This window comes from Baudoinia panamericana, assembly GCF_000338955.1.
Source record: "Baudoinia panamericana UAMH 10762 unplaced genomic scaffold BAUCOscaffold_9, whole genome shotgun sequence".
Classification (NCBI taxonomy): Eukaryota; Fungi; Ascomycota; class Dothideomycetes; order Mycosphaerellales; family Teratosphaeriaceae; genus Baudoinia; species Baudoinia panamericana.
In genome coordinates this window covers 1,139,269-1,162,658 of record NW_006911265.1, presented here as the reverse complement: position 1 = coordinate 1,162,658, position 23,390 = coordinate 1,139,269, and the positions used below count along the sequence as shown (strand labels likewise).

The 23,390-nt window shown below is 55.3% G+C and overlaps 13 protein-coding genes across 13 annotated transcripts; 6 read left to right on the top strand and 7 right to left on the bottom strand.

Annotated features, from left to right (window-relative positions):
- Positions 1–1,238: 1,238 nt before the first annotated feature.
- Positions 1,239–2,348, bottom strand: BAUCODRAFT_59267 (uncharacterized protein; the record flags this gene model as incomplete). Its single annotated transcript, XM_007679961.1, has 3 exons — positions 1,239–1,424; positions 1,506–2,146; positions 2,204–2,348. Coding segments are annotated over 3 exons (972 nt in total), but the record flags the coding sequence as incomplete, so codon positions are not given.
- Positions 2,349–2,547: 199 nt separating this feature from the next.
- On the top strand, positions 2,548–3,272 carry BAUCODRAFT_565211 (uncharacterized protein). Its single transcript, XM_007680337.1, has one exon. It carries the CDS (start codon positions 2,778–2,780, stop codon positions 3,174–3,176), a length of 399 nt encoding a protein of 132 aa, XP_007678527.1. The 5' UTR covers positions 2,548–2,777; the 3' UTR covers positions 3,177–3,272.
- Positions 3,273–3,853: 581 nt separating this feature from the next.
- Positions 3,854–4,173, top strand: BAUCODRAFT_36140 (uncharacterized protein). The gene has a single exon (XM_007679915.1). The coding sequence runs from the start codon at positions 3,877–3,879 to the stop codon at positions 4,048–4,050; it is 174 nt and encodes a 57-aa protein (XP_007678105.1). The 5' UTR covers positions 3,854–3,876; the 3' UTR covers positions 4,051–4,173.
- Positions 4,174–4,420: 247 nt separating this feature from the next.
- BAUCODRAFT_51703 (uncharacterized protein) lies at positions 4,421–4,825 on the bottom strand (the record flags this gene model as incomplete). Its single annotated transcript, XM_007679945.1, has 1 exon — positions 4,421–4,825. A coding segment is annotated over one exon (405 nt), but the record flags the coding sequence as incomplete, so codon positions are not given.
- A 1,140-nt stretch (positions 4,826–5,965) lies between these two features.
- On the top strand, positions 5,966–7,369 carry BAUCODRAFT_42839 (uncharacterized protein; the record flags this gene model as incomplete). Its single annotated transcript, XM_007679925.1, has 1 exon — positions 5,966–7,369. A coding segment is annotated over one exon (1,404 nt), but the record flags the coding sequence as incomplete, so codon positions are not given.
- A 1,100-nt stretch (positions 7,370–8,469) lies between these two features.
- Positions 8,470–9,695, bottom strand: BAUCODRAFT_124449 (uncharacterized protein; the record flags this gene model as incomplete). The annotated part of the gene is made up of 3 exons (XM_007680336.1): positions 8,470–8,679; positions 8,747–9,298; positions 9,387–9,695. 3 exons carry the CDS (start codon positions 9,693–9,695, stop codon positions 8,470–8,472), a joined length of 1,071 nt encoding a protein of 356 aa, XP_007678526.1.
- Positions 9,696–10,026: 331 nt separating this feature from the next.
- On the top strand, positions 10,027–12,258 carry BAUCODRAFT_73744 (uncharacterized protein; the record flags this gene model as incomplete). The annotated part of the gene is made up of 4 exons (XM_007680010.1): positions 10,027–10,230; positions 10,300–10,474; positions 10,583–11,955; positions 12,061–12,258. 4 exons carry the CDS (start codon positions 10,027–10,029, stop codon positions 12,256–12,258), a joined length of 1,950 nt encoding a protein of 649 aa, XP_007678200.1.
- A 654-nt stretch (positions 12,259–12,912) lies between these two features.
- BAUCODRAFT_36137 (uncharacterized protein) lies at positions 12,913–13,932 on the bottom strand. Its single transcript, XM_007679914.1, has one exon. It carries the CDS (start codon positions 13,824–13,826, stop codon positions 13,170–13,172), a length of 657 nt encoding a protein of 218 aa, XP_007678104.1. The 5' UTR covers positions 13,827–13,932; the 3' UTR covers positions 12,913–13,169.
- Positions 13,933–14,836: 904 nt separating this feature from the next.
- Positions 14,837–16,624, bottom strand: BAUCODRAFT_565015 (uncharacterized protein). Its single transcript, XM_007680335.1, has 4 exons — positions 16,492–16,624; positions 16,219–16,438; positions 14,917–16,162; positions 14,837–14,863 (listed from the first exon to the last, which is right to left on the bottom strand). Coding segments are annotated over exons 1-4 (1,473 nt in total). The 5' UTR covers positions 16,494–16,624; the 3' UTR covers positions 14,837–14,858.
- Positions 16,625–17,130: 506 nt separating this feature from the next.
- BAUCODRAFT_74044 (uncharacterized protein) lies at positions 17,131–18,943 on the top strand (the record flags this gene model as incomplete). The annotated part of the gene is made up of 3 exons (XM_007680030.1): positions 17,131–18,456; positions 18,526–18,736; positions 18,816–18,943. 3 exons carry the CDS (start codon positions 17,131–17,133, stop codon positions 18,941–18,943), a joined length of 1,665 nt encoding a protein of 554 aa, XP_007678220.1.
- A 129-nt stretch (positions 18,944–19,072) lies between these two features.
- BAUCODRAFT_73634 (uncharacterized protein) lies at positions 19,073–20,560 on the bottom strand (the record flags this gene model as incomplete). The annotated part of the gene is made up of 1 exon (XM_007680002.1): positions 19,073–20,560. One exon carries the CDS (start codon positions 20,558–20,560, stop codon positions 19,073–19,075), a length of 1,488 nt encoding a protein of 495 aa, XP_007678192.1.
- A 381-nt stretch (positions 20,561–20,941) lies between these two features.
- On the top strand, positions 20,942–21,405 carry BAUCODRAFT_73494 (uncharacterized protein; the record flags this gene model as incomplete). Its single annotated transcript, XM_007679989.1, has 2 exons — positions 20,942–21,226; positions 21,301–21,405. The coding sequence occupies 2 exons, from the start codon at positions 20,942–20,944 to the stop codon at positions 21,403–21,405; spliced, it is 390 nt and encodes a 129-aa protein (XP_007678179.1).
- A 158-nt stretch (positions 21,406–21,563) lies between these two features.
- BAUCODRAFT_124443 (uncharacterized protein) lies at positions 21,564–22,271 on the bottom strand (the record flags this gene model as incomplete). Its single annotated transcript, XM_007680334.1, has 1 exon — positions 21,564–22,271. One exon carries the CDS (start codon positions 22,269–22,271, stop codon positions 21,564–21,566), a length of 708 nt encoding a protein of 235 aa, XP_007678524.1.
- Positions 22,272–23,390: the final 1,119 nt, after the last annotated feature.

Here is a 23,390-nt window from a genome sequence, read left to right as displayed (position 1 = left end):
TCATGCTTCACGGGGTCCCAACACCGTACGCTAGCATCAAGATCGGCACCGTGAGATACGAGTAGCTTGATCGCTGTTTGTATCTCGGCGGACGTGAAATGTAAAATTGCGGAGAGTTTGCGGTCCATGGCTCTTAGTACTTGGTCAGCTGCGGCTCCGTTCAGCCAGAAGAGAAAGGTAGTCCAGATGGATGCTGCGTAGCCAGCAAGTACGACAAAGGCATTATAACGGTACACTGGCTCATTGAACGGTGGGTTTATAGCACGGGCGTTTGGGTCGGCTCCATGTGATAGCAGCAACTCGAGGTATGCCAGATTCTGTCCCTTCTGCCGGAGGAGGCCGAGTTTGTTCCAGCTCTTATATCCAAGAGCCGACAACATGTGTGCGCAGACGAGTACCGGAGGCCAGGGTTGAATGTTGGCAAGGAACGGTACCTTTGTCAGCCAGGTATGGCTGAATTCTTGTTTGCCAAGTTCTTCAAAGATGTGGCATGCCCACTGCAGTGTAGTCAAGAAATATCGTTCCATGGCTTCATTCATTTTGAAGTGACTGCGCAACCAGGACCAAACTTGAGCCCCTTCAGATCCCTGGAGAAGCACGTCGCTATAACGCAAGGAGAGACCCTCGAGGGCATGAAGTATACTACTAAGGCCAGAGGTCGTAGCATCCGGACGCTCGGACGAGGCATAGTCGAATTCATATTCCATCGCGTCGCTCGTAAAACTAAGCATTGACGCCAAGATTACGGGATTAATATGCTGAGGCAGTATCTTGGCCCACGCCACAGCCAGTTGTACCGGAAACAAAGAGTCGAAGAAGTGCGGAGGAGTATGCTCGCGCAGGAGCTTCTGCATATCTGAGCCATTCAAAAAGTCGACCACAGTCCTGTGCATGAACCGTACGTCCTCTGCTGACATCTGATAATTTTTTCCAGACGAAAAGCTATCAAGCCATTGCTTCCTAAACGCAGCCGTGTCTTGTGGAGTCTCGATCATGTCCCGAAGCCACACAGTTATGGCGGCTAGCGTGTCGTCAAAGATAGTCATGAGTTCGTCGACTGTGCAGACTTTGATATGAATAGCCTGGTGGAAGTCTTTGTCCAGTAAGTACCGACCAGTTCTTTCGGTCTGGAGAAGGAGCCAAAAAGTGATCATAGCCCTTGTTCTCTTGGAGAAAGCGTGCAAGCCAACAACGAGGGCCATGGCTGTGATTGAGTAGCCGGATAGACCGGCGTCGGGGTCACGGAATGTGGATGAGATGCGCTCGAAGACCATCTGGCGCATATACCCCTCAAGATCCGAGGGAATAGCCTCAAGTCGTTCGCGTAGGCGTTCAACTGAGTCTCGCGATCTCAACCAGTCGCAGATCTTCCTGGCGATCAGCACCGTCCACAAGAAGACACCGTCCGCTTTGTCAATCAGCTCCTGAATGAATTTGGCCGCCGCCTCTTTGTTGGTGGATGAGACCTCAGACGTATTGACCTCTCGCAAGTATTCACCTGCTACGAGATCATCGTAGAACGATGACCAGTCAAGGTCGGTGGGAAGTTGGCCAGTAGAGGCTTCGAGTAGCTCAGCCTTGACATAGTTCACGATGTCATAACGGTTGATCTGATCCATCGTCGTTACATTTGGACGGCCTCCAAGAGCGGCTTCAAAAGCCGACCATGGGCGACTGGTAAGGATCATCTTCACATTAGGTAAGGCGGCCAGGTCTTTCAGATCGCGGAGCATGCTGCGGTGCTGCGATGCTGTGTCTTGACCTTCTGTCTCGCACTCGTCCATGCCATCTACAAGGATACAAACGTACTTATCACAGTTTTGCAAAGCTGCCTTCACGAGCTGTCTGAGCTCCACAACAGACCATGCGGTCGGCCCACGCTTCTGTTGCCGCGGACAAACATAAGGCACAAGTGATGGGTTATCCGCGAGTACTTCGTAGAGCAGATGGCGCAACATGCCGAGGTACGACTTCTGCAGAGGAGTGCCTGCAATCCAGAAGAAGTGGTCTGTGATCAGAACCTCTTTGCCGTAGGAGTCGGCCCAATCGTAAAGTCTGTCTTGTGTTTTAGAGTGAGTCCGCAAGAACTTCGCAAAGGTTGACTTTCCCGATCCAGGCTTCCCACGGATCCAGTAGATGCTGTCCTCTGCGCTCGTAGCTTGGCCTCCCAGCCACGAGAAGAAACGGTCAGCTACTGCCATACGGTGAGCTTCAGAGTCTCCTTGCTGCACTTGTAGTGTAGGAGCGGTGGTCGCCTCAAAGATCCAATGCAGCGTATCTTCGTGCGCCTCAACAATGCCGTCTCGTCTGGCATCCATTTCCGGAAACTTCAAGCTGTCTATAACCCGCCATGCTTTCTGCCTGTCTGCTTCCGTGACAAGTAGGTTCTCAACGCGAGTCTGACCCGCTGCGAGATTATCGTGTGCCAATCTTACCTCCGCAACCGTTCGATTGGCAGCCGTCTGCACATCGGTGGACAAACGGCCGAAGCATTGTGCAAGAGCATCTTGCGCGTCGGCGGAGTTGCTCTCGATCTTAGCATCAAGCTCGCGTAGCTCCTTAAGCACTGTTGCGTCAACGTTGAGATTAAGCAGGGTTAGAACGGTGTCGAGCGATTGGCAGCAGGCATCGATGTCCTGAGCAAGACTCTCGCCGTGTGCCTGCTTGAAGCCATACGCAGCTTTTCTGGTCAAGTTCTTGAGCTTGCTGCTGAATTTGTTCGACGACCTGTCCGGCTCTATGCGGGTGAGAAACGCTTGCAGACTTGCCGCTGCTTTATGACAGTTGCGCAGAGCAGCTTGCACCTGTGCCTCCGCCACGGCTTGCTCGCAAATCTCTGGACGTTGCAAAGCCTTGTTTGTTGCGGCCGTGACGTTGAGAAAGGTGGTAAGCTGGCGATGCAATGCTTTGATGTCGCTGTCGTATTCTTTCAACGCAACCTAGTACTGATAGAGGTCCTTTGCTACATCCCATGCAGCGCTGGCTATACCTATGGCGGACGCTGGATCCATGGTTTCCACAGCTGCGAGGGCTGTGACGTGCGGCTATTCTCGCATTGGCAACATGTACAGACAAGCGAGAGGTACGCAGTCAACTCTGGGAGGAACATTTGCGTACTTGAGGTAGAGCGGCTGAAGTTACGCCCACAGCCTGCCTGCAGCAAGGGTGTCTTGTAACTGGCGATGCTGCCGAAATGATGCGCAAGTGGCGCAAGGCCCCACCATTATACTGCATTTATCCAGCCGCGATGATTCTTATCACTACGCAGAAACAGGAGCATTGCAGAGCGCAATCATTCATGGATCCATGCGGATCATGCTTGAACGAGATGGTAAGAATTAGCGCTTGCGAGCCGGAAGCTTGAAGATCTAACTGTCTTCCGAGCATTTAGTTAACATATATGGTATCCCGCGAGATGGACTCCCATTTGGAGCGCTGCCGTGCCACATCAACAGTAGGCTAATACGTTCGTGCATGTGCTCTCCCATCTTGCGTAATATCAGAGAGTGGGACGTCTTCTCCATAGTAATGCCAGTGCTCCACCCCGGCATAGCAACAGCGACATCAGGCGGTAATTGGTCGCAGCATTCACCACTGTCTATGTATGCCGACACGTGAGCATCATCAGCGCGCCAGAATCCGAGGGTGGCCAAGTCCGAATAATTTACCACTCCAGCGTCGAGTAAGATCGTATGAAGACCGGTGCTTAATGTCTGCCCAAGTCGCCACGGGTGCTGTCAACGGTTTTGCCAGTACTGCGTCTTCGTAATCGTATTCGTGCCAAGCAATTCGGCCGCCAACAGAAAGCCAGGTCTAGCTTGGGAGCGTTTGCTGTCGTTGCAATATATCATTCTCATCAGTGACATACCAACCCAGATGACGGACCATGCTGCGCGCCCAGCAGCCCAGCACATAAATGTCTTGGTAGTTGTACTCAAGCTCCCTCGCAATTCCGACAAAGGCCTTCACATTATCCGCTGCATGTGTAAAAGATCGTGCTGTGTAGCGGTGTCAGCTGTTGCCATTAAAGTACGAGATCCTTCTTTGTAGCTGACAGAAGAAGTCTACTACTAGGCACAGAATCCATGGATTTCGAGACAGGTGGTCGGTCCAGATAATTAGCTCCACCGCCCACGACCATGAGTCCTCTGATACGATGGTACGTGGAATGCATTGCGGTAACCCCCAGCCTTGCGCGCCTCCAGAGCAAGCCACGCTCCGAGAATATCAAGATTCTCTTTGACAATTTCACCTCTTGGAAGGTCCAACCGCGGCTTCGAAGGGGCTCCTCATCCAGACAGTCCGCAATACTGATGTCATCATCGATGTGAATCATGCCGGACTTCGCTTGCGATAGCCGCAATGGAAGTCTGCAGCTACTTCCTCTACGTCGATGTAGGAAGCCATCCCAGACTGACTTCGAGCTAGACACCACAATTGTGCATACCGCATTCCTGTAGATCATGCGCATCATCTCGATCTCGGCCATCTTGTCCTGCTGCTCGTCTCGAACGATGCAAAGGCTGTCTACCCAGATGTAGTGAACACCAAGCTGACGAGTGACAAACACAGCATCCCGGATCGTAGGGGGTAACGATGCAAGTTCTAGTCCTGTTTGGTGAATGTTAATTTTGTCAGTCTTCGTCATCGGTTGTCCTTCCGTGCCCCAGCAGTATCTTAAAGCCACATAGCAATGAATCTGTGATTGTGTTGGGACGACTCGAACATGAGCTGGGTTGCCAGGCACCCTCACTTCAAGCAGCCGCGTCGGCATCCAGTTTGTTGTGCCCTCGTTATATCCGTAGTGATGGGCGCGACACTCCTGCAGTCTCGAACGGGCTTGCTTCAGGGCGTGCCTCTGGCCTACGTTCCTTTCAAATGGTTCGTATCGTATGTATTTGGAGGCGGCATTGGCTGACAGCCTTCCCTTCAGCATACCACTGCATTCCCCAAAAGCCGCAGACGATACATACGGTGCTCAGCGCAAACGTACAGGTCTTTCAGATGGGTTTCTCTATCGAAAGCTTCCAGCCGGAGGAGGGAAGATCAACCGCGGCCACGCAGAGGATGTCGCAGTCGGCGCGAGCCTGAAGGTAAGGTGTACACGTTGACAGTGTAATCAATACGCATATCAGTGTCCAAAGCAGCGTAGAATCGGATCGATGTTCCTTCATCGCGTTACGCAAATTCATTGACGTTTCCCAGCAGCACCTTACAAAGTCTGCACAGTCGCGCACTCTAGCGCAATACTTCCAAGTCCGGATGTAGTTACCCTGCGCTAGAGTACACAGCGCGCAGTCCTGCCTTTGTGCCCGTCATGGAGATGCATTTTGTGCAGTAGGTGTTGCCTTCACCGTCTTCCTATACCGCTTGCGCCGCCTAATCGTAGGACCAACTCTGGTCTCTGGTCTTACTTGCCGACGGTGCAACATCAATGCTTTGATTGCGGCCCGATATCAGGTCAACACTGTGATGCTTGGATACCCATATTCGGGCGGAGGGTCATGTTCACCTCGAGCACATGAGCTCTCCCATCTACGTAATCACTGTAGAGCGTCCGCAATTCTACGGTGGCCAACACTTAGCGTGGTCATATGGATTTGAGCCTCGACAGGCAATGTACTGAACATCTATACGAGATAGTGGCAACTGTCATTGTGAACAAGAGGTAACGTGAAGCTGGTGCAAGGTCCACGTGGTTAGCGTGCCGACGGCCGCCTCGGGCCGATATGACAGTCCAAGAATAGAAATGCAGGGCTCCTTACTACCCGAACTATGAACTATAGCTCGCGTGTCTGTTTGCGACGTAATACACGAAGCCTCAGGAGGCGAAGTAAAGACTACCATCTTGATTGAAAATGGCGCGGTAGCAGTTATACAACATCCGCTGCCATCGAGGCACCAGGATCCTTCACACCAATAACTATACCTTACCGAGCAGATGGACACGCAACAGCTGCTCAGCGCTGCTGCCGAGCAATGGCAAGAGATACGGCCTTTAATGCCATTGTACATCCACATCATCCTATCCGCTCTCTTCCCAATCTACACCGGCGCCCACGCTTCACTATCACGCCCGGCATCTGCAGCGAAACCGTCCAAACAGGGGAAGCGGCAAGCATTAGCGGACGAGGAAGATGACGAGGAAGATGTGGTGCAGAAGATGGAAGGCTTGTCACCAAAGGATGCCATCCTATTCCCCATCACAGCGGGTATCGTACTTGCTGGACTATACTTCTTGATCCAGCGATACGGTGCGAAGCTCATCAACCTGATACTCGGATGGTACTTCGCCGGAGTAGGGGTGTACAGCGTGGCCAAGCTTACTAACGACGCCGTCAACGTGGCAATTAGCTTCATACTACCAACATACTACGGCCAAGGAGGCAAGCTGTGGAAGGTAGACGGCGCGAAACGGAAGTCTACATCACAATCCAAGACGGGCGAACAAACAACCCGCAACTCACCAATCCCCTACCTCCCCGCCTTCTCCAAAACCTTCTTCGATGCCATCTGGACTCTCCGCGCAGCGATCAAACAACGCTACACAACCAAAGCCTACATCCATGACCTTCTCGACCTCAAAGCCAACCTAACCCTCATCAACTTCTCCTCCGCACTGATCGGGATCGCTTCAGTCCTCTATTCCAACCTCGTCGCAAAGCCATGGTGGCTAATCAATCTGCAAGGCTTCGCGGTGTGTTACAGCGCCATGCAATTCATGTCACCCACCACCTTCACAACCGGCTCGCTAATCCTAGCCGGACTGTTCTGCTACGATATCTGGGCCGTCTTCTTCACGCCGCTTATGGTGACTGTGGCGAAGAATCTGGATCAGCCGATCAAGCTCATCTTTCCGAGGCCGGATGAACCGAGCGCTGTGCCTGGTGAGCCGCCTATTAAGGGGTATAGTATGCTAGGGCTGGGTGATATTGTGCTGCCAGGAATAATGATTGGATTGGCGTTGCGGTTCGATTTGTACATGTTCTACCTCAAGAAGCAGCGGAAGAGCTCGAAAGCAGCGGAGGGTGGCAAAGAGGATGTGGCAGTGGAAAAGGCGCCGTACGTTCCCGTCACTGGACTACACGGAGACCGCTTTTGGACGTTCTGGCTACCGGCCGGCGATCGACCGGAGAAGCTGCGAGCTTCGTTTCCGAAGCCTTATTTCACCGCCTCCATGGTCGGGTACGTGGTCGGCATGATCACCACCCTTGGTATTATGAGCTTCTTCAACCACGCACAACCGGCTTTGCTGTACCTCGTCCCCGGCGTGTTGCTGAGTCTGTGGGGCACAGCGTTGCTCAGAGGCGAGTTGAAGGAGATGTGGAACTTTACTGAGGCGATCAATGCTGAGCAGGTGGAGGAGGAGAATAAGGCGGACAAAGTAACCGACAAGAAGAAGCCGGACGAGCGGTCTTTGTGGCGAAAGCTTTGGGATGAGCTCATGGGTTCGAGCGAGGAAACTCCCGGGCCAGCGAAATCTGACGACGCCAAGACAGACCGCCACGGTGACAAGGGAACCGACCAAAGCGAGGACGGCAAAGACGGCAAAAAGTCCAACGACACTCTGGTCGCTTTCTCGATCGTGCGTTACCGGCCGCAGGAGCGAAATCAGCAGAGCACGACCGTGGGTGACCGAAACATCCCCAAGACCTGACGAGTGAGACTGAGTGGTATAAATACACCTAGCAACTAATACCATACACATATACCCTCGAAGCGAGCGCGTTCGGATCTAGCGTGGGCGTTTGGCCGGTCGACCATATTCCTGGACCGATCTGGACCCAATTTTTGGGATTTGGACAACCATACCTGACCCGGAGATGCTGGTTATAGCAGTCAGAGGGCAGATTGTAGATCTAGAACCCACTAATATACATATATATACACATACACAGGAGAGTCTAGCAACGATTAAAGAAAGTGATACGAGCATCTTTCCAAGATCATACTCTCGTGATCCGCCTTCGTCGCTAGTACCACGACGACAGCCAAGAAGCTGGACGGTGGGAATAACGCGCATACTCTTCCATTGCAATACGAGTCGCAAGCGCCATTGCTACACTCTCGCGCTAGTTCGACAGATCGTATTGTAGCCCAAAGGAGCCCTGACAATTCTCAAACTCGGTGGCTGATCGGAATTAACGCCAGCCTGCTTTCTCAGGACCTCTTCAAGTCTGGGACAATGCCACGTACGGCTACATCTCCCGGAAGGGCAGCTAAGGTGATCACTCGTCCTGTATCGCTAGAGCTGCAAACGCAGCACAGCTGCACGAGTGGCGATCCGTCTGCGTAGCATGGCGTCTCCAAAATAGGACGACAACGAAGCATGGGAGGATGACCAAGATGGAGGCAGCTCGCTGGATTGCATGGCATAGCATAACATCTATCGCTTGAACGCTACAAGGCCGTGCAAAACGACGAATCCTCAAATATATCTCCCGCACAGCAGCTGTTAGTCTCATGCCCTCACTTGCCCCCCTTCGTCCCCGTGCCCGTCCCCGTCCTCCCTGTCACATCCAGCGCACTCAACCACCACATAAACGCAAACTGCACGACGTAGCTATACACGAACAAGAACTGCGTCCTCCGACTCCGTTGGCTGCGGGCAAGGGTCTGCATGCTCGGGTTTGCGGGCGAGCTGTCGGAGGGGAGGAGGACGTACTTTAGACTTCGGAGCTACACCATCAAAGAAGAAGAATGAGTTAGCGGTAGCGATGAAGCTAGCAAATGGGGAAGTGCTCACCAAGAAGAACGCATTCGCCAGGAATGTGTAGGAGAAAACACCCCATCCCACCCACCCCCCGGTCCCTCTTCCCCCATTAAAAGCAGCGGCAAGCGCAATCGTAACAATGACCCCGACAAACTTATACCCACTATAAGCCACCAAATCATAAATCTGACTTTCCGAATTGATGTTCAAAAAGTACCGTCCCAACCATAGTACCACCAACTCCAATATAATAACGACGCTGGCGTTACTGAAAGTAATCCCAAGCAATTGCGGTTCGAATTTGCCATTCAGTCCCGCGAGGAGGGTGGTGAGGAGGACGTAAGTAATGAAGGCCATGAGGGGGATGTACATATCCGGGCTGTTAATGTCTTCCCGCGGCGGGGCGAACTCGACCGCATTGTTATGATTGGAAGAGGCAGGGTTGGAGGAAGACGAAGGTTGTTGATGTCGCGACCAGGGGCGGTGGCGCCAGGGGAAGAGGACGAGGAGGAGTTTGTGGAGGACGTAGGAGTTGGAGACGTTGAAGTAGTGTTTCAGGGCGGAGACGTTGACGTAGCGGTTGAACTGGAACATCCAACAAAACAATCGAGTTAGCATCTAGCTGCGCCGTCGAGTGGAGAGGGAAGGTAGGAAGGTGTGTGATTCGACGTACATTCTGCTCCACGTACTCCTGCCCGACTTTCATCGCACTCTGCCCCATCTGCAGGCCCATCTGCGCGGTGGGATCGTTCATGAAGCCGCCGAATTGGTTCATGTAGGCGTTTTGCTGTTGCTGTGGTTGATGCGGCATCCCGGGTTGCTGCTGAGCGCCGTAGCCATATCCACCTCCGCCGCCAGTATTATGTTGGGAGGTGGGCGGTGGTGGGGAGCGGAGATTGGGGACTTGAGAGATGTGTTGGGGGACGGGGTGGTGGAGGGGTGGGCTTTGGGCCGGGGGCATGGCGTAGGTGCCTCGTTGCATGGTCGCGGTGAGGACGTTGCTTCCGTCGGAGGCTGGAGGTGGTGATGTTAATTCGGTGCGCCAAAGGTAGAGTGTTCGGGGTGGTGGTTGTTGGTGACTGCCACATGCAAGCTGGGCTGTCTTCCCAGGCACACACGCACGAGAGATGGCCCGTTTGATGTTGCAGGGTCCACGTTTCAGAAACGCCAGGCGCGTTGCCGAGAAAGGAAAGCACCACCCTCCAAGCGTGAGGTCATGTTCGAAACAACCCCGCCATCGTCAAACACACAGAATCTCACACACACAACTGCCAATCCCGTGTCCTGGGAGCGGCGCAAAAAGGAGGATAGTCATGCTAGACGCCTTCGAGATCCTCACCACCTCTGGGATTGTGCTATGGCGCAAACACTACGCCCCCATCGCGCCCAGTATTGTCGACGGTCTCATACGCGACGTCTTCATCGAGGAGAAGCAGAGTCCGAGCAATGAGCAGTATAGGAAGGAGCGATACACGCTGAAGTGGTCGCTGGCCAAGGATGTTGGGCTGGTCTTTGTGGTAGGTACGGTCGCCAAATCAAGAAGGCACATTCGTGGGTTATAGATCGTTAATGCAATATGGGTGTAGGCGGTATATCAGAGCTTACTACATCTGTCGTGGGTGGACAATCTCTTGACCGCTGTGAAAGCGTTGTTTGTCAAGGAGTACGGCAGTGAGGTCAAGACAGGGCGCACCACGAAGCTGCATACTTCGCGATGGGATGCGACATTCGATGCGCTGGTGACGAAGCTCGACACGGGCAGTACCCGCCGACCCGCCGAGGATATAGCAGCCGATTCGGAAGGCCCCACCGAGCTCACACCGCCGTCAAGCTCGGCTTCGAACGTTGACGATGGCGACGGCGCGGCAGATGAACCACCTCCGCCTCCGGTGTTTGCGTCCCAGCCTAAAAGGCCGGCAATACCGAGGAAAGAGCAGGTGGTTATGGACGATACGACGAGCGCGGACGCCACGCCTATACCAACCCCAGATACGTCACGGCCGGCGACACCGCATCTATTGACCGCTAAAGGTGGACCAGGCGGCAAGACGTCGCGGAGAGCGCGAAAGGCGCAGAACTTTGCCACCTCCGCACCGGCATCTTCCGGCGATGAGAGTGCGGCTGGGAAGGCGTCAAAGGTGAAGAGCACTGCGAAAGCGAAGAGGAGGTGGGACGTCGACGGCGGGGCGATCGACGATTACGGCGACGACGCTACGTTAGATTACAGCGCGTCGACATCAGATGCAGTCAACGGAGACGACCACGACAACGACATCGCAGACGTCAGCGCCTCGCAAATGGGCAGCCGAACAGGCAAGGGCCAATTCGTGCTAAAAGACCTCGACGACGAAGTCGACGCCATCCTCGCCTCCTCCAGGTCCCAGAAGTCGCAATCATCCGACCCCGACCCATCTTCAACAGGCGGAGGCGGACTCCTCGGCACCGCCACCTCTCGTCTCACAGGCCTCTTCCGCAACGCCCTCGGCGGCGCAACCCTAACCAAGTCCTCCCTCCAACAACCCCTCGCCGCCATGCGCAACCACCTACTCGAGAAAAATGTTGCCCGGGAAGCAGCCGACCGCCTCTGCGCATCAGTAGAAACAGACCTGCTCAACCAAAAGACCGCCTCCTTCACCTCCATCGACAAAACAATCCGCGAGAGTATGGAAAAGGCACTCACGCGCATACTAACACCCACATCCTCCCTCGATTTACTACGAGACGTAACGACAACCACCACCGGCCCCTCCGCACGACCGTACGTCATCAGCATCGTCGGCGTCAACGGGGTAGGAAAATCCACGAACTTGAGTAAGATAGCTTACTTCCTCCTGCAAAACCACTTCCGCGTCCTGATCGTAGCGGGCGACACCTTCCGCTCGGGCGCGGTCGAACAACTCCGCGTACACGTCCGCAACCTCTCCGAACTCGCGCGCCGAGAAGCAGTGGGTCGCGTGGAGTTATTCGAAAAGGGATACGGCAAAGACGCCGCCAGCGTGGCGAAAGAAGCGGTGTCATACGCGTCTAATAACACGGGTAAAGGAGGAGGGGAGATGTTGTACGATGTCGTCCTGATCGATACCGCGGGCCGCCGACACAACGACACGCGCTTGATGAGCAGCCTGACCAAATTCGGCCAGTTGGCGAATCCGGACAAGATTTTCATGGTCGGCGAGGCGTTGGTGGGGAGTGATAGTGTGGCGCAGGCGAGGAATTTCGCGAAAGAATTCGTGGATACGAAGGTACGTCCTACCCATACCCATAACCAATCTCCCCTTACACTCGTTCCTCCGTCCGGCAGCCCGACTCCGTCCTTGTGGTAATACTGATGGTGATTTGTTCGATAGGGCAACCTCCGCAACAACGGCGTCGGCATGGACGGCTTCATCATCAGCAAATGCGACACCGTGGGGGATATGGTGGGAACGTTGGTCAGTATGGTGCACGCCACTGGCATCCCCGTCGTTTTCTTAGGCGTGGGGCAACACTATGGCGATTTGAGGGGACTGAATGTCGGGTGGGCTGTGGAGAGGTTAATGAGGTAGTGACCCATAGCACAAGTATGATTGGTGCCTTTCGGGAAGCCCATGGATGGATGGATGGATGAAGACTTGAGGTTGTAAGTTCATCGACTCTCCCTTTCCCCGCTACGAAACAACTTTTCAAGCGGGCATATTGTATCGTTCGGGCAGAAGGCCATTCCATTTGGGAAGAGATGCTTTGTTTGCTTCCTTCACCTTACCCTACTTTACCTTACCCTACTTTCCCGTCCACCTCACCCTACTTTCCCGTCCACCTTATCGTACCTTACCTTACCCTACCCTACCGTACCTTACCTTACCCTCCCCTGCATCCCCGTCCCTTCCATTGGATACCTCTCCTTCTCAGTCTCAGATGCTCCGAGCGCGCTTCCAGAGCAAAAAGCAAGAAGCAACGATCGACAGAAAGCCGGAGGAAGCACACGGACGGTGGAAGATGCTCGCTAAAGCGTCTGCGCTGCAATATGAATTGCTGGCTGGGCTCCGGCATTTTGCTAGCCGATATGCGTTCTCCCGCCATCCCAGAAAGAAACTGAAACCGAGGTCCAGTCTGTGTCGCGCTGCTGTTGCAACATCATGCCGGCGAGATTGATTGAGTCAGTGCTGCAGCGCCGCTGCCGCGCGGGCACAAACTTCCGTGTCCGGCCGGTGCCGTGGGTACTGAGTGGTTCGCGCGCAAGCTTCGGGCGAGCGGTATATGCGCAGTGGTTTGTAAAAGTGCTGGAAGTGGTGACCAGAGGATGTGGAAATACGCGCGGTGCAGCGAAGGAAGGCGCTTTGTGCGCTTGCGAACCTCTCAGAAGCTTCGTGGCGGAATGCTTGAGAATGAGGGCTCGAGGTCTTCGAGAACCGCGCAAGTCAAGATAAGGATGTCGTGTCCCCTCTCCTCGACGCGGCACCGCAGCAATATGCCGATCTCAACCCGCTTGCGAACTCTGCTGCTGTCGCGAAGGCCACATCCACTCCTTGAACTCCGTGTACGTCTTCCTCCCCACCTCCGCCACTTCCTCCTCCATTCGCTGTAGCGTACTATCACCACTCCTGCTCGGTGGAGCAAATCTCGCCTTCGCCTTGACCAAAATCCTTCCATCCATCGTCTCGAGCGTGGCCTCGTACTCCGTCCCAGCCGCGCTACTACCCATCGGCTCGTCCGGAACCACATGCGGTTTCTCCTCCTGCGCCAGATCGATCGAAGGCGAGACACGCACGACGTAGACATTATTCGCGTAAGTCGGTTTCACATAGCTTAGACTCAGACTCAGCTGCTCCCCTCCACTTCCCTGTGTAAGTGAAGGAGCGAACATCTTCGCATGCCCACCCACTCCCGGCATCCGTTGCGGTACCGCCGCTTCCGACACCCCGACACTACCTGTTCCCGCATCATCCGCAAGGGAAGGTGAGGATAGCGAAGCAGCAAGCGCCATCTTCTCCGCCAACACCGTCGCGATAGCTCCGCCATGCGTGACACCGGGCCAGCCGGAAAGAGCAGGGCCGAACCGGATAATGGCGACGAGGGTATGTTCCTGGCGATCCCAGAAGAGGCGTTCGACGCCTAGGGCGGGGAACCCGCGCATTTGCTGCAACAGACCTCCTTCTTGACTCCCATCTTGCCCTTTCTGCTGCTCCTCCGCAGATACTAAAGGCGCAGACAACACCTCCACCCACCTTCCTCCCCTCACCCCCTTCCCCTCCCCACCTCCATCCCCCTTCAGCTGTTTCGCAACGCCCAAACACTTCCCCCTTAACACCTTGACTTTAAATTCCTCGTCAATCCTCTTCTCCAGGTCATCCAGTAAGATGCGATCTTCGCGCGAGCCGGCTGGGGGTAGAGGTGGTGGCGCGATTACATGGGCGGCGAAAGCGCCGGTGGAGAGGCCGAGGGTGAGGGCGACGATGGCAGTGGACCAGGACCATAATCTACGGCGACGTGATATCGGTGGGGACAGAGGCGGTGGTGGTGGGGGGGAAGTTGCACCAGGATCTGGTGAGCGTGCTTTAGGTGGAGGGATGCTCCCGGCGGTAGTGGTGGTGGACTCGGCACGGCGGAGCACCTGATAGCGGGCGGAGAGGTGGGGGCGCAGGATGCGTGGTCGTAGGAGTCGCGGGATGTTCATATTGCTGCGCCGTTATTACTTGTGGTGAATTATTGGAAGAAATCAAGAAGGTTGCACGTGCAGAAGATGCGGATTGACCCGTGTGGGGCTAAGTGACTTCTCAATGAACCGGGCAGTCATTGTGAAAGGACATCATTGCCGTGTTCACATACTATCCCTTCCCACCAGCTAACAGAACATGGCGTCCTTCTGAGCCTTCGGACGGAACTCGTAGCGGGTCAATACCCCGGCCAACCGGCTAGAGCGCCCCCCCTTACGCCAACGCTATGCAACATCCATCAACCCCCAATGTCAAGAGATCGTGCCTACTTCCCCGTCTTAGCCTTCTTCTTAGGCCTCTCAACCTTCGCCTCCGTATCCTCCTCCCCGTCCCCATCCGCCTCATCATCCATCTCAACATCACTCCCCTCACTCCGCGCATCCGAGTCAAACTCCTCCGCAACCTCACTCTCACTATCCTCCTGGAAATCCTCATCCACACTCTCCTCGTCCTCATCCTCCCCGCCGCTCCCCCTCGCACCCCTAACAATTTCCTCCTCATCCTCACTACTCGCCAAATCCGGATCGGCGCTCAACGCCGCGGCCATCATCCGGGAATCCTCATCCATTTCATTCTTAGTCTTAAGCCCCTTCGCCTTGAAAAATTCCTCCAGCGGATTTTGTTCCTCGCGGTTGATGTTGGAGAACTGATGCTCCCCCGCCCCATTCCGCAGCGCAACGGTAATGTCGAAAGTGCGACTAGCACTCACCGCGCCGCCGACGCGGCTCATCGTGATCACCGCCACGTTTTCAAAGGAGATATACGTCGCCGGTTTTGGGACGAAAAGGAACGCACGATCCAGACAGTACAAGTGGCCTTCGTTGGCTTTGATGCTGCACTTGACGCCGCTTTGCTGGTGGTGGGAGACGAAGAGGGGGGAAGGCTGGAAGAGTTTCTTTCCAGTCAGACCGTGGAAGATGCGGGCGATGACTGTGCCGATGGGCGCTTCGTAGCGGGGTTGCAGTTTACCGGCGTATTTCGTTTGGAGCGCGTCGTCGGTCATGTTGAGCTCGATGTTGACCTCCTCGTCGCGCTTGAATTGCATGACGATGAAGGGGTAGCGGGTTTGACCTTGTCGTAATGGAGGGTCGAGGCCAATACATAGTAGCGAGTGGACGTCGTCAGGTTTGGGCAAGACGAAGAAGCGCTTGGCGTTGTCGTAAGAGATCTTGTAGTCGTACGTTTTGCCGCGCAGACGGAAGGACTTCTCATAGAGGTCGATGTCGAAGCGGCCGCGTGGGGTGAGGTGGAGGATATCGAGGAAGGTGGCGAAGGTGTCGCCGGCGACCTCGCCGATTTCGGCCTTGTCCATGAGGGTTTCGTAGAAGACGTTGGCGGCGTTGGCGTCCTCTTCTTCGCCCTCATCTTCTTCATCTGCGCCGTCTTCTTGGTCCTTCTTTCGGCCTTTTCGTGTTTCCGTGCCGGGGATGTAGAAGCGCATCTCCGTAAGTTGATCGACTGCGCCACCCATCTTCCTGCCTTTCGATCTTGCGCCGCCTAGATGACCGTTCGTGCCGGTCTCTTCGCCATCCGCCGGTAACGAGAACTCCACCGCCACCTCGTTCTTGCCTGCTAAGTTCGTGTTGGAGATTTCGGTATATGGTATCTCAAAAGCCGGCTGATTCCGCACATTGAACGTGAGCTCGTTGCGGCCCATCTCCGTCTTGCCCCAATTCCAGCCGCGAAGTGCGTGCTCTTTGTGCACCAGCTCGACGGCGTACCACACCTTGAAGCATTTCTGCACCGTATCAAAGTCCTGTTACGTCCATCAGCGGATATGCATATGCGCACGTGCTCCGATACCACACTCACATCCTGCCTGAAGCCATCCAGCTGTATGACACCCTGATTCCGCGCAATGACCTTCAACTCATAGCCTCGTGCCGCGCGACTCCACTGTGCTGTAATCATTTCCGACTTGTCGAGGGTGAATGTCTGCCCGCCCGAGGGCTTCCACCCTAGTCCAGACTCTGCCAGCCTGCATTTCCCCGGCTGTTTCGACAGGTCGAGGTAGATGTCGTCGAAGGACTCCCTAGAAGATTGTCAATGTCGGCTAGAGTATGATGGAATTCATATCTGCCTCACATGCTCGCTTTGATGCCGCCCTTGCGCGACTCTATCACGTGGGGATCGGTGTCGGCGCTCGGTGGTGATCAACACCCGCGACGGTGATGGTGTTGTGGGTGTTAAAGAGGGGTTTTACCAAGACGGCGGTGGTGCGGTGGTAGTGATGAGCTGGCGGTGATGGTGGTGATTTAGAGTGCTTGCAGAATGTCGCGCGTGAGTGAAGAGTAACGCGACTTGCCGAAGATGACCCGCCGCCGCCCGCAGTCGGAGTTGGCGCTAGTGAATGAGGGCCGCGGTTCAGCGAGCCGGAGACGACTCCTACACACCTGTCCTCCATTCCTACTGCAACAAACCCTCCACTAGGGCATCGAACAGAACCCGGTGCGAACACTTACCCCGGCGGTGCTTGATGGTCAGACATACCACTTCCAAAGACATGAAATACACCATGTCTGTATCCGGCAACTGGTTCCCTTGCGCGTATCACTATGCCGCTGCCGCTATCTCCGCCATCCCCATGCCTATCAGCACATTGTCACCACAGCCGGCGGACGCCAAGGTAGTATAAGTATATACCTATTCATCCTCTTCTTGTCTCTACAAGCGGACCATCGTTACTTTCTTCTAGCTTCTGTCTCCTAAATGTTTCTATAAGTCATGCCTTACAAGATCAACCACAAGCCATGGCGGGATGTCTCAGCGGCCATGCTCGAGCACCGCAAGCAGACCATTGCCGCAGTAGAGCCCGCAGTACCGGGTGTAGCTGACAGCCTTCCGCTCAATGTCACTAGTATACCAAGGCAGCTCCTCCCGTCCGAAGTCATCGAGATCACAGAGTCGCCGTCTGAGCTACTTATCTCCCGTCTCTCCACCGGCAAGCTCAGCAGCACTGCAGTCGTCACAGCCTTCCTCCAGCGTGCCGGACTGGCAAGCAAGCTCACCAACTGCGTCGCCGAACTCCTACCCGAACGAGCTCTAACCCGCGCCAAGTACCTAGACGACTACCTATCCAAGCACAGACAGACCATCGGACCTCTCCACGGTCTCCCCATCAGCGTCAAAGAACACGTCGAAATGGCCGGCCTTGACATCAACGCCGGCTTCGCCGCATGGGTCGGCAACGTCGCCACCTCCGACGCCCTTATCCTCAAACTTCTCTGGAACGCAGGTTGTGTCTTCTACGCCCGCACCACCGAGCCTCAAGCACTCATGCATCTGGAGACCGACAATGCCATCTACGGGACTACAACGAACCCCTTCAACACGAACCTGACCGCCGGCGGCAGCAGTGGCGGCGAAGGAGCACTACTCGGCTTACGAGGGAGTTGTCTCGGTATTGGAACTGACATCGGCGGCTCCATCCGCAGTCCCGCCGCCAATAACGGTGTATTCGGGCTCAGGCCAACAAGCTATCGTCTACCATTAAGCGGACTCGCAGCGACCATGCTGGGTGCAGAGCACATCGTCCCCGTCATCGGCCCGCTTAGCACAAGTCTAGAAGGAATAAACCTCTTCATGAAAGCCCTCATCGACCAACAACCCTGGCTCTACGAACCATCGCTTGTCCCGCTGCCATGGAAAGACACAACGGAAGACTCTCTGCTCCGAAAGGATGGAACCGGCAACCGCAAACTCCGCATTGGCGTGCTTTCTGACGACGGCGTCGTAAAACCCCACCCACCCATCCTGCGCGGCATACAAACCCTCGTCTCCGCTTTGCAAAGCCACCCGGATATCGAAATCATCCCCTTCCCACCCTACAAGCACGCCGAAGCGTGGCGGATAATCAGTTCCCTCTACTTCGCCGACGGCGGGGCGGAGGAGAAAGCCGCCATCAACGCATCAGGGGAGGCAATACTGCCGCTGACGGAGTTTATACTAACCCAAAACCCAAATGTCAAGGAATTGTCCGTCCATGAAGTCTGGAAGTTGACGCAAGAGAGGGAGGGGTATAAGGCGGCGTATACGCGGCATTGGAATAGCGTCAACACTAACCTCCCTGGTCCGGACAGCGAAAATGAGACAGTCGAGATGAACGCGATGGCGAAAGAGGACCAAATGGTAGACGTCATCCTAACCCCAGCAGGACCCGGCTGCGCCCCTCCGCACGACTGTGCGCGATACTGGGGTTACACTTCTCAATGGAACTTATTGGATTATCCTTCCTTAGTATTCCCGACGGGATTGCAGGCGGGGTTGGAGGATAAGGTTGAGGAGGGGTATAAGCCGAGGAATGAGGAGGATGGGTATAATTATGAGTTGTGTAAGTGTGCCGCCTTGGGGTCTGTGAGAGAGGAGGTTCGGGGGTGAGGTTGCGTGACTGACTGATGAGTTTTGAGCAGATAAACCCGAGACTTATGTTGATGCGCCTATTTCGCTGCAGTTGGTAGGACGGCGGTATGAGGATGAGAAAGTTGTTGAGGCTCTTCGGATGATTTCGGAGATTGCTGGACTGCCACTCAAGAATTGAACAAGTCCGCTGTGACGACCTGTCGACGAACGCCACTGCCAGCTCTCGAACTCAACAAAGACGCTTTTGGAACCCTCCCCCCCAAAACGCCTACGCTTACCACCCCACTCACAAACACACCAACCCCTCTCAACCCGCTCTAAGACTATCCGCCACCAAGAACGCCAACTCAAGCGCCTGCTTCTCATTCAACCTCGGATCACAGAACGTCTCGTACCTCAACCCCAAGTCCTCATCCCGCCACCCCTCACTACCACCCGTACACTCCGTCACCGCATCCCCCGTCAACTCCAAATGCACCCCGCCCAGAAACGACCCGCACTCCTTGTGAATCCGCAACGCGGCCGCCAGCTCCGCGAACACGGCATCGAAGGACCTCGTTTTGATCCCCGAGGAAGTGGAGCGAGTGTTACCGTGCATGGGGTCGCATTGCCAGACTACTGTATGTCCGGATTCACGTACCGCGGCGATGTGGGCGGGGAGGAGTTCGTCGACTTTTCCGGCGCCGTAGCGGGTGATGAGTGTCACTTTGCCGATTTCTTTGCGCGGGTTGACGAGGTCGAGGAGTTGTAGTAAGTCAGGGGTGGTGGTTGTGGGGCCGACTTTGATGCCAAGGGGATTTTCGATGCCGCGGAGGTATTCGATGTGCGCGTGGTCGGGTTGCCGGGTGCGGTCGCCGACCCAGAGGAAGTGGGCGGAGGTGTTGTAGTAGCCTGAGTTTGAGGGGCTGGTGGTGGGGGTGAGGGCGGGGTTGAGGAGGGCGCCGCCGGTTAGCGGGGAGACTTTCGGTGCAGCGGGAGAGGTCTTGGTGGTGGTGGTGGTGCGGTTGGAAGGGTGACGGAGTTTACGAGTCAGCGCTTCCTCGTACTCCAGCAGCAATGCTTCATGACTGGTAAAGAGGTCGACTGTTTCCAGCTGACCCGCCGTGTCGGCCCCGACTGTTCGCATGAAGCGCAACGACTCGCGGATACTATTTACGATGGTCGAGTACTTCTCTAACAGCCCCGGATCAGCGACATGGCCGAGATTCCAGTCCATCGGATTATGCAGGTCCGCAATCCCCGAAGCCAGCTGCGCGCGGACATAATTCAGCGTTGCCGCCGAGTGGAAATAAGCCTGCACCAACCTTTGCGGGTCAATGTCGCGCTGATCGGGTTGATAGCCATTTAGGATATCGCCTCGGAAGCTAGGGACTTGCTTGCCATCCACCATCTCCACAGGCGAACTCCGCGGTTTGGCATACTGCCCTGCCATCCTCGCAATACGGACGACAGGTTTGTTGCCGCCCCAGATCAACACGAGGGACATCTGGAGAAGCAATTTGATTTTGGATTCGATGGCATTGTCATTGCAATAGTCGAACAGCTCGGCGCAGTCGCCACCTTGGAGTAGGAAGGCTTTGCCTTGCGCTACTTCGGCAAGGGCGCGGCGTAGCTTCCAGATCTCGGTGGGTGTTACGATGGGAGGAAGATGACGGAGTTTGAGGCGGGATTGGTCGACTTTGGCTTCGTTCTCGTAAAGGACGGGTTGCTTGATCGGTTTCGTGCGCCAGCTGGACGGAGACCAGTCTGAGGAGTCCACATCGCCGTTCGTGGCGCCGTTTGCGTGGCCGTTCATAGCTGAGGGCATATACTTGGCACGCACTTATTCAAACTGCTTCTCCCTTGATATGAGATATATAGCAATAGTAATTGAGTGAAGAGAGGGATGCGAAGTTTGTTTCGATCAAAAACCAAGTCTTGTCAAAGCCTTCAATGCTTCTCTTCGGAAGCAAAGTTTGTAACGCTTTTACCACGCATGTGAAAGAATAGATGCGATGTGGATGTTGGATATGTGTTGCAAACTGTTAGACATGAAGGTGTGGATCAAGTAAAGTCAAGTGATCGGTCGTCAGACGCAGTCAGCATCAACTGCCAAGGCCCGGCTGCTTGTCCGCCTCGCATTCCACCTCAATCGATCCAGCTCCACTATCAGAAATTATACGGGATACCTCCAAACATGGCGGAAGAACCTCAACCACCAAACGTGCAAGAAGGCGCCGATGCGCCGGACGTTCTACCCGCCAATGCAGAAGACCGCAAGGCCGCGCAGGCCATGTCTTCGCTGGATACCAAAGGCGACGAAGATGCGGCACCAAAGAAGGAGATCGACTTGAAAGCACTCAACGATGCTATGAAGAATTTGGGTGTGGGCCAGGAATCGAAAGCCTCGACCGCTGCGGCGAAGAAGGAGGATGCGCCGAAGAAGTTGGTCAAGGTGGATCAGGCGGATGTTACTTTGTTGGTATGTCTGAATACTAAGACTGCTTTGGGATGTGTGCTTGAGAGAAGTGCTTCTGCTGATGTGTGCGATATTAGGTGGATCAGCTCGATATGTCAAAGGCGAAAGCCACTGAGCTACTACGAGCGCACGATGCTGATGCGGTCAAGGCTATGACGGCTTGGGTAACGGCCGCTGTATGAACGTTCGCAAGCATGCCGTCTATGTACAGCGTTGGCGCAAAGGTGGGAACAAGAAGGAAGGAAGGTAGTAGAACAAGTCCTTCAGCCGGAATGGTGAGATACGCAACGATCTCCGCCGAAAAAGTGCTATTCATTCTCTACCGAAGCACCGATCCAGCCTATGCAGCACCATTGAAGAACGTCAGCCGCCTATTCTTCGCAGCCTCCCGCGCCCTAGACCCGAGCTTCCTCATGCGGTTGATAGGTGCAGTCTGCTGGATCAGCTTATCCGGTGCAGCTAGATACGCCGGGGTAACCGGCGACGCAGCATCTTCAGCCTCATTCTCCTTGTTCTCAGTGGCCGTCAGCTCCGGCGTCAACTCCATCATATTCTGCTCCTCCGCCTTAGCCGGGGAATCAAATCTCATCGGCGACCGTCCAAGCGAACTGCGACCCAAGCTACCCTTACGCTCGCGGACGACGTTGCCCCCGACATTCACAAGCGTAGCAGGCTCCATCGATTTGCGACGCCGCCCTCCCCCGCGTGGCACCTCCGCAAGGTCAACCGCGTAAGCCTCATCCGACTCCTCCATCCGCTTGCCCTCCGCATCGCAGTCGGTCACCCACCGGCTGTTCACGCAGTGGATATGCGAGCCAGCTCCGCTTTCGTCAACATCCTTGTTGTGGAGCCTCACACGCTGCAAAGTCGTAGGCGAGCCGTCCTTGAAAACGACATGCGTCACGCGGTCCGTCCATGTCCGGGTCGTCTTGGCCCCGAGACGGTGCAGCAGAGCGATGAACGGCGAACACGCCGTGGCGCCCTCGAGCGTATAGATCTCAACCAGCGCAACGACTGTCTTGAGCGGGGCCGCTGGATGAGGCGTCATTGGTGCTTGACCTGGTGTTACCGCTGGTGGCTTCAAGGGTGTCTTCACCGGCGTCTGGGCCAGCTTGGGCGTACTGTTAGATAGGGCGAGCTTCCGCAAAGAACCTTGCTTTTGTACTGTCGGCGGACGCTTGAGCGGCGTCTGAGCTGGTGTGCGGAACCGTGGTGCACACACTGTTTCAGCGTACGATTGCACGTCGGCACGTGGAGCAAGCTTTGGGAAGCGCTCGCACGGTGTTTGGACGATGCTATTGTGTTCGTCCGCACCATCTGTGCTTGCTCCCGTTGGCGTCTCCGGCTCACCTACAGGCGCGGCACTGACTGGTACTTCCTGGCGAGGTCTAAGTGTAGAAGCGCGAAGTGTGATGGGACTTGCCGATGGCTTCAAGGTGGTTGCAGGACGTTTTGTATGTTTTGCGACTGGAGTACAAAATCGAGCCGACGGCGCCGCAGTCTTTGCGTGTACTTCGTAGGTATCTCGAGGTTGACGACGCGGATACCGCTCGACAGGAGTCTTCGTATGCGCGGCGTCGACAGGAGTCTCTGCGAGCTTATGCTCCGCCGGAGGTGATCGCAGTGCCGGAGTACTTGGCTTGCAACTCGATCTTGGACGCTGAGGCGACATTCCTGGTGCACCTTTCCCGGTCCGAATCCTAGACACGGTCGCTGGCTGCTTCATTGCCGGCTTCGTGGGCGTGCGAAAGCGGACTGGTGCGATAGCGGTATGCGCGTGGATATTGTAGGTTGTCGACGAGCCTAATCGAGGGAAACGCTCCTTTGATGTACGGACAGGTGTTTCTGCACTGACTGCAGCATTCGTCGTGTACTTGTCATCTGCAGCAAATTTGACGCCTGGAGGGTCATGAACAAGCTTTGCTCGTGTACGCCTCGGAGTCTCATGTGGTGGTGTTGTTGTCGTTAGTGCAGCAGCAAGTCGTTGCTTCGCATGCCAAAGATCTGCGAACGAACATGCCATACGAGGCACGCTCTCGCCATCGGACGTATGCGGCCTGCTTCGATCTTTCATTGGCGTCTGGAAGCCGAAAGCTGGAAGAGACTTGCGCCTGGCGTCAAACGCGACGGTGGAAAGGGCGTAGTGTGGCACTGCAATTTCTACAAG

What these genes read in the sequence shown, in the direction of transcription:
- BAUCODRAFT_565211 (XM_007680337.1), top strand. Translation starts at nt 2,778, where the DNA reads ATGACAGTTGCGCAGAGCAGCTTGCACCTGTGCCTCCGCCACGGCTTG.
- BAUCODRAFT_36137 (XM_007679914.1), bottom strand. Translation starts at nt 13,826, where the DNA reads ATGCGCGGGTTCCCCGCCCTAGGCGTCGAACGCCTCTTCTGGGATCGC.
- BAUCODRAFT_565015 (XM_007680335.1), bottom strand. An exon ending in TGGATGGCTTCAGGCAGGAT is followed by an intron (nt 16,163 to 16,218) that starts GTGAGTGTGGTA and finishes TGGACGTAACAG; the next exon opens with GACTTTGATACGGTGCAGAA.
- BAUCODRAFT_36140 (XM_007679915.1), top strand. Translation starts at nt 3,877, where the DNA reads ATGACGGACCATGCTGCGCGCCCAGCAGCCCAGCACATAAATGTCTTG.